The following is an 8276-nucleotide window of genomic DNA, read 5'->3' on the forward strand; positions in this document are numbered from 1 at the left end:
GCTTTTGCAACCGTTTTGAATTTCTAGAAATAAAAAGTCTGAACTTTTCAGGGAGGTGCTGGTTATGACACCATCACTTCTTTTCAGACTCCAAGTCTTAATCGTGTATTCTGAGGCTCTGTCTGTGTCGGAGCGGCGAGCTTGTTGTGAAGTGATGATGAGTGGACATGAGCAGAAGCACTTTATTAATTTTTTACCCCACCAACAAAAACCCCAGCTATAATATGTGCATATCTATCTGAAATGTGTCATGATTTATGACCTGGAAGGCAGTTCTGTGGTTTCATCTGCACTCTCCCAGTGAGCGGTTAAAAGTGCACGGAGGATGCTGTAGTCAAAAATAAAATCAGCACTCAAACAAACTCGGTGCTGCATTTTTATGGCTTCCCGGTGACGCGTCTGCACAGCCTAAATTAGATTAAACAGTTATGAAGAAAAGCAAACACAGCAGTGAAACTGAACGATTTCTTTACTATTCCTGTTGAGAGATTATTGTAAATAAAATCACCTTTCACAGACTTTATAGAAAACACTGCACTGTGTGAAGAATTATACTAATACAAATCGATAAGTTTGCAAACATCCCTCCTTTCATCAAGTGTAAAAAAAAAAAAATCACTTTTTGGCGAGAGAAGCTTAGCGAATGGGCAAAACTCGAACCACTCACCCTGCTTGGATCCAGTGTGGTCCGCGCTGGGGCCGGTGTTGGGTGTGTACTTTGTGTCCCGGGTGGCGGCGCTGTGCCTCGTCCAATCAAAATCATCGTTCTTGTCCTGGGTAAACATGCAGATCGGCTCTTCCTCAAAGCTGCAGTGGAACTCCCCTGGAGATTGGCAGAGAGCACACCCGGGCGTTCGCGTCATCGCAAAGAGAGAGCGGAGGACAGCACAAACTGCCTGGAAGCTACAGCGATGCGTGTGAGCTGCAAGACGCCTGCTGTATATTTATGAGCTTTCCTGTAGTGTCTCTGTCTCAGGAGTACATACAACAATCTATGTCCTAATTACATCATGAAACGTGGTGCAAAGGGTTTCTAAATTAAGACCTGACCTCTGTTTGACTGCAGAGAACACGCTGCTCAACGTTTTCAACCTTTTTCCTGACGGTGGCAGGCGGTGTAGTGAGCTGATGCAGATGTGTTACTGAGAAACTTACAGAAAAGCGCGTTTGTGTTTGTGTGTGTGTGTGTGGGAGCGAAAAGGCATGTCATTACTGAGGCCTCAAAGAAAAATATTCAACTATGCATGAGTCTCATGTGAAAACATTATTTTTACAGATTTTGCAAGGGGTTCGACATAGCTAAAATCAGTTCTTTTAACATCACTGGGTAAAAAGATGAGACGGCTGTCCTTGGAGGCCCAGTGAGGCTTCATCTGTACACACACTCTGTGTGTGATCGGTTTGGAAACCCACGTCATCTCAATCACACCTCATCCTCGAGGTGCTCCGCAGGTGGAGCCACCAAACGCCCTGCTCTGCTTTTTCCTCCGCACCTCGTCGTGCCCCTTTGACAGCAATTTTTATTTTATTTTTTTTTAAAGTGGAGCGTGCTGAGAGAATGAAATGGAATGAAAGGGTAATTGTAACTCTTATATGAGGTTATGAAGGGTCACTTTGACGGGAACGTCTAACAGTGGAAATGCTAATGAATAGTCAGAAATCCCACGCAAAAAAATAACCAAGGAGAGAAAAAAAAAGGCAGAGTTTTGGTTTAATGAGGGCAGAGCAGTGGGATCGGCGGTGTCGAAACCTCCATTTAATCCGCAAAACAAACAAAGCTAAACACATAATCAGAGGACGCGGCAGCGGCGAGCAGCGTCCTCAAAGAGACGGTAAACCGGGAGCATTTAGATGCAGGATGTGGCCATGTGAGCTGATAAATATTCATTGATTTATTAAAACGTGGCCAGCAGCAGCTTGGAGTAGTTGACCTTGTGAGGAGCAGGAGCTTTTGCTCAGGTAATGGAGCTGACGTCGACGGAGGTACTTTGGTGGGTGGATCGACAGAAGAAGAGAAGAGGGCATGGATGCCGGGAGAGCGCCAGGCGAGAGACGGAGAGGACAAAGCTGCGTTCGCAGGCACTCTTAACTTTTTTCCTCGCAGGCGCACAGATTTAAATGTAGGCCTGGTGCGAGACATTAACTCCCCCGTCCGCTCTGAGCTAAACGAAATATTTCTGCCTTCCGTGCCAGAGAGAGAGGCGAAGATTCGGAGAATAGGTAGAGGGATTGAGGGTCGTAAATGGAGGCGTTCAGGTAAGATAGTCTCCTACAGGGATTTGGATAATGATGCCGGTGATTAGGATGTTTGTTTCTGTGCTGGCGGTGTTTGCGTGAACACCCACCAAAATATAAATCAGCTGCATATAAATATATAACAGCAGCAACGCACGGCAGCTCACCACAATACAGTAGACAATGATTAGGATTCTCGGGTGACACATAAAGTGAATTTGTAAAGTTTTTGTGTAAAAACGCGCAACAAATGAGACAAAACATTACAATCAAAACTCACTGAATGGGGAATATGCACAACAATACAAACATTTTATCCAAAATGTTTAATTTCCCTCATGGATTATTCACACCATCCAACACTGTTTTGTGGTAAACTCATTTATCCGGTTATGAAACTACATTGAACTACATTTACAGATGACTCAACCTTTCACACAACCTGAATCTACTAGCTAAACTAAACTCAAAGAGGAAAAAAGAAATTTAAACAGATTATAAGATACAAATCATTGAATTTTTTTCTTGGAAAGTTTTGCAATTAGTGCATCATTTTCTGTTAAACCAGTAGTTCTCCGTTGGATTTAATAAAGGTGCAATGATATTATAATTAGGAGTTGTGAGAGGGACATCTTCATTGTTATCTAGTTGCTGTCAACTTGTGACTGTCTGATGAAGTAAATGTGAGTTAATATCAGGGGCCCTGATATGAAGACGAGTGGCTTTAAGTTCGACACCCAGTTCTGTGTATGACTGAAGCTCCATAGCTACAACTTTGTAAAAAAAAAAAGAAAGAAAAAATAAATGAGCCAGTCCTTGAGACGTGCCAACAGCCTCAACCAATAAAAACTTCTCCTCCAGTTTTCTGAAAACACTCATTTACAAAAGCATCCAAAGAGCCTCAGTCTCTCTTAATCAGACTTTGGAAACTCAGCAGAATGAACAACAAACTGAATGACTGACAGATGAAATATGATTAGCAAACACAGTGAGAATGCACGTAGCGTAAAAAAAAAAAATAACAGACTATATTTCAATCAATGTGAAAATACCACTACTGACTGACTGCTAGTTGCTGACGACGCTGAAGTTAGCATTTGCTCGGTGGCTAGCAGTAATGAATATTTCAGAGGTTTGACTCCATTTGATCAGCTCATCTATCATCTTAAATTTGGCATTAGGATTATTTTAGATTGAGACAAACATTGAGATATCAAAATGAGACATCAATCAGTTTTTTAAACATGTCACATCTTAAAAGAAAAGGTGATATGGTATAAAAATCTCCCAGTACATTGACTATTGAAACCTAAACTGGGATATTTCACAATGTGGAATGCGATTAAAAACTCATTCTTAGTTTCCCCCCAGATATTAGTAAAATCTTGCCTTGTTTGATATATTTAGAATCATTAGGATCATCAGGACTGTAGAGTCTAGTCATGCCAATGCTTTTACACACTCTTTTGCAAAACGTAGAGAGAAAATGCTACTTACTCAGGTGAGGGTTGATGGGAGCTGCGGAAGAGAATCACCAGAGACACGAGTTAGCACAGAAGATCACGGCAGTCTGTCAACACATGAGCCATTTATAAAAGAAAAATACAGACATGCAGAAAGTAGAAGCACCCAGTTGTGAAATACTTTGTGATTCACGGTAGAATCGAGTGCAGAGTGATGCACGGATACGTATGTACAAAGCTGGAGCAGTGATGGTATGTAAAACTCAGCCCATGAATGACTGAAAGTATAATATCACAACAGATGAACAATAAAAAGAGGGCTGCAGCAACCCTCTCAACTTAACGCGATGATTACAGAGTAGAGCGAAAAAAAAAGATATTTGAGATTTCAGAAAGAAAAGATGGCAGTAATCATTCCCCGACTGTTATCTAATGTAAAAGAAAGGATTAGGAAGACGGCCTGATCGCATTAATAAGCTTATAACGCAGCCGGTTGTCATTACTGCCATTTACCGGCGCTGCTGATGTTCTCGTCCAAGGTGATCTTCCATTTAGAAAGCTAAGCCTGTTTTACACGTCCATTAAGGAGCCAATAAATTTTAAAAATGACTAATAATCGCAACCGTGGCAGCTAATCACCTCCATGGAACATCTCGTCTGTGTTTACAAAAGCCGTGGTTTTAGAAACTTGTAGATTAAATGTACCTGGGTCTCGGTGAGATTCTGTTTGCATTTCGTTCACCTGCAGCACGGTTCAGCGCGCTCCTCATTGATAATTTAAAAGGCTACCGCCGAAGCAAACACATAAAGGTCAAGGGCATCATACAGAGCACAAGCCAGTTAGTTGGCACTTCACTTTTTGCAGATTAAATACCATTTAACCTGTCTGGAAGATTCATGAGCATTTTCGTGATCGATCGCCGACCGGCTGAATAGATGAGATACATCAGCTTTGCTACAAAAAAAAACCATGTTGCTGTGTGATTTATGAAACCTTTCTGTGCAAGGGAGGAATTGATTTTAATCCAGCCAATTAAAGGAGGCAACAACAAATCATTCCTACAAAGGAAAACATGCATTGAAGTGTGAGAAGTATTGAAATGCTGGAATGTTTTTTAAAGCAGTAACTCGAGTAGTCATTTCTGTTTATTATGCTGCTAATGGAAATGTATGTTACTTGTAGAGAAAAGAAAAAACCTTATAGAGAAAAGTATAAAAAAAACACCGCATGAGAGCACCCACTTTTACTCTGCGTCCTCATCATAATAATATATGATGCCAAAGACACCTGCATATCAACAATCACAGCTTTTTTTATTTTTTTATTTATTGAACCCACTGGGCTGCAGAAAGGCACACAAATTACAGAAGGGCAGGAAATCATCCGAGCTGTGGCGGAGAAAATGTTTTAAGAGACAACTTACAGCCTCAGGCTTGCAGAGAGGATGCAGAGTTTTCCGACAAATCTCAGCCTCTCTCTTACTTCTTCCCCCCTCAGCCTCCTTTCCCCCCTGCCTCTTCTTCCCCCGCCTCCTCCCAAATCCTTCCTGCACTCCCTACCTCCCTCTCTCCTCACCCTCCTTCCTCTTTCCGACTCTGCGGTTAAGAAAGTAGTTTTGTTGTCATATTTCTTACCTGCAGCTTCTCTTGGCTGATGCTCTGTGCCCGAGTCCAGATTAATGTGTCTGCTCAAGCAGCGTCTTCCCCCCACTGAGGAACTCAAACTGAGCAGTGAGCAGGGCCCCGAGGCTTTTTAGCTACTGTCGTGTGTGCGAGCGCTCTCTCCAAAACACATACGCACAGATAATTTAACTTCTATCGTAAAAAAAAGAAAAAAAAAGAGAAACTATTCGGAATATGAATTAAAGACAAAAATGTAATACTTTTACGCCGAAGAGCTACTCCAATCTTTAGACTGCATGAATCTTTATAAATGTTTGAGCCAATTGTTTTTCTGTATTTAAAACCTGAGAGCATATGGTCAAATTTATAGGCGTCCTCAGGAATGCATGTTTTTTTTTTTTATTAAAGAATTAATTTCGTTATCGTATAAGAGAGCAAATTCCAAACTCTTGATACAGTAAAATTTGTCCATATATTTAACAGGAATTATATGAATTCATAATAATGTAAATATAAACATCTGCAGCCAAGGAGTTTGATTTTTAGACTCTAACAATTTCTGCTTTCAACAGGGTGCTTGAAATCCCCTTACAAGAAGAACCCATGTGTTATCTTGTTAGATAATGGGTGTAACCATAGTAACGCATGGAGGAAAGCATTAAAAATATCTATAATGGGAAGAAAGAACTTTTATCACAAGGACATATTAAATCTTGCCTGAACCAAACCGATACCATAATTAAAAGCAAAAAAAACAAACAAAAAAAACACATCTTCACATTCTATTAACCTGCCTACTTTGATGTTTTGATTTCATAAAATCAATCAAACAATAATCTGTGCATCTTATTTAGAGCACATAAGCGACCAGCGTATTCATATAATACACCAAGAAACATGGAAAAATAAATAAAATAAATAAATAAGAAGCCAAACAACAAATATAGGTCTTAAACCCTTCGGCTACTGAACATTACATATGTGAAGATTTACTTTCTGTTACCAGTGAAGCACAAGTCCAGAATATGTCCAGCTTGGTAACAAATGTGTCTGAATGAACAAAGTCCTAAACTCCCAAAGCAAAACTAGAAAAGCACGAAACCTGCTGTCTGCAAGGAGGGAGAAAATATGCAGCAACTGGGGGATCTGGCAATGAGCTGCAGGAAGCCAGTAATGTAAACCCTATGGTGGGTAATTAGTGATGGAGAACAGGTGGGTTGATTTACTGGTGAAATAAACAGTGGGACCAACCGGACACTGAGCCGTAAGCTGGAGGGATGACAACCCCTCCCCCCCAATAAAACACCAAAAAGGAAAAACAAAAAAATCAATCACCAAACAGAACATATGCTTACACAAAAAAAGACTCAAAATACAAAGCCAACACCAAAAATCCCTTATTAAGACAAGGTATAGCACACAAAAAAAAGAAAATTAGTTTGTCATGAAGAGAGATTACGTCAATGCGACAGGATTTCTGTTGATTACCTCAGATGTTTATTAATGTAACACGGCACAAGAAAGAATACTGAGGTCAGAGAGTACATCACTAACTAAAAGACTTTGTTGTATCCTTTGTGAGCACAATAAGAGCTAGAAAATATTCAACACAGCATTTGAAATCGTCACACTTTCCATTTATTCCATAGACAATTTATCAATCCTGGTGAAAGTTTTCTAACGTGCAGCGGTGCCATAAAACATCCATTTGTATCGGGTGCATTGCTGACCCGTGTTGTGTTCTTTACCAGCGGAGAGGACAGGACAGACTGTTGTCTGGAGCATGATTGACTTCCATCCAAAGTGCCTAATTTTGATTGAAACACAAAGTGAGTTCAGTGACCGCCAAAGGACACCGGTCCATCAGGGCAGTTTCAGATACGAGCGCTGACTTCATCTTGGCAGGAATCCCGGCCCACTGGTACCTCGGTTGTATAACAAAGCAGCAGACATTTCCGTGACTGCAGCTTCATGCCCTTATGGAGAAGAACCGCTCGGGCTCTTCTGTCACTTCACCAGGCACGTGCAGAGGGGTGGGCTAGGGGTGCTTGAGCACCTGCCCCTATTGCTCCTTGCCCCCAAGTGCCCGTTTGGTCAATTTTCTGACATATAATATGTACTAAAATTATTTGTTGTTTTTTTTTGTTTTTTTTGTACAACATAATAAGCCCTACGGTCACCTTGTTAGCTTTGACCTTTTGCCCGTGACGCATGACACAGTTGGCTCTCCCGCATTGAGGTAAGGCGGCTAACTGGAGCTCAACGTAGCGAATGTTCCAGATTACAGAACAGGTTTTAGTGAATAAAAAAAAAAAAATGTTTTTGGTGAATAAAATGGAGTAGACTTACTACTTGTCAGATGCGGAAAACGTTGAACGTATTGTTTCTGCTTCAGCACAGATTAGCGGCTTAAGCAGAGAGGTAACGACACTGACAGGCCTCTGCGTCTGCCTTTCTCTGAAGAATTACTGAGCAGGAGGAGACAGCCAGGTGAGGAAAAACTGTTCTTATCTATCTATTCAGTATTTTTATCATACAGACATTAGGCTGTTGTTAATGTGCTATTAGCTAGCTGCTAGCTAACGACTTTGCTAGCAAAGCAAGATAACTAAAAAGCTTCTTCCCTGTATCGTTATTGATAGCAGACGTTCTTCAGTATCGCTTATGCAATAGATCAGGGGTGTGCAACTCCAGGCCTGGGGGGCCGGTCTCCTGCAACTTTTAGATGTGTCCCTACTTCAACACACCTGAGTCAAATAATGAGGTCGTTAGCAGGACTCTGGAGAACCTGACTGCACTGAGGATGTGATTCAGCTGTTGGATTCAAGTGTGTTGGATCAGGACACCGGCCCTCCAGGACCAGGATTTCCCACCTGCAATAGGGGCACATCGCCCGTCCAAAACCTACCATCTCCATAATGGATCTTCCGATCGTCCGATCTTCTAATTTCCTTT

The 8276-nt window shown here is 41.3% G+C and overlaps 1 protein-coding gene across 4 annotated transcripts in view; it reads right to left on the reverse strand.

Moving 5' to 3' along the window:
- mdga2a (MAM domain containing glycosylphosphatidylinositol anchor 2a) overlaps positions 1-8276 on the reverse strand; it is a 215662-nt gene that overhangs the window by 16194 nt on the left and 191192 nt on the right. For all 4 annotated transcript variants that reach the window (XM_016661297.1, XM_016661296.1, XM_007573241.2 and 1 more), the window contains exons 13-14: positions 3733-3753; positions 668-823 (exon numbers count right to left, since the gene is read on the reverse strand). In XM_016661297.1, coding sequence (XP_016516783.1) covers positions 668-823; positions 3733-3753 — 177 coding nt within the window. The remainder of the gene's footprint in view (positions 1-667; positions 824-3732; positions 3754-8276) is intronic.

Source organism: Poecilia formosa, unplaced genomic scaffold (genome assembly GCF_000485575.1).
Source record: "Poecilia formosa unplaced genomic scaffold, Poecilia_formosa-5.1.2 Scaffold321, whole genome shotgun sequence".
In the NCBI taxonomy this organism is placed as follows: Eukaryota; Metazoa; Chordata; class Actinopteri; order Cyprinodontiformes; family Poeciliidae; genus Poecilia; species Poecilia formosa.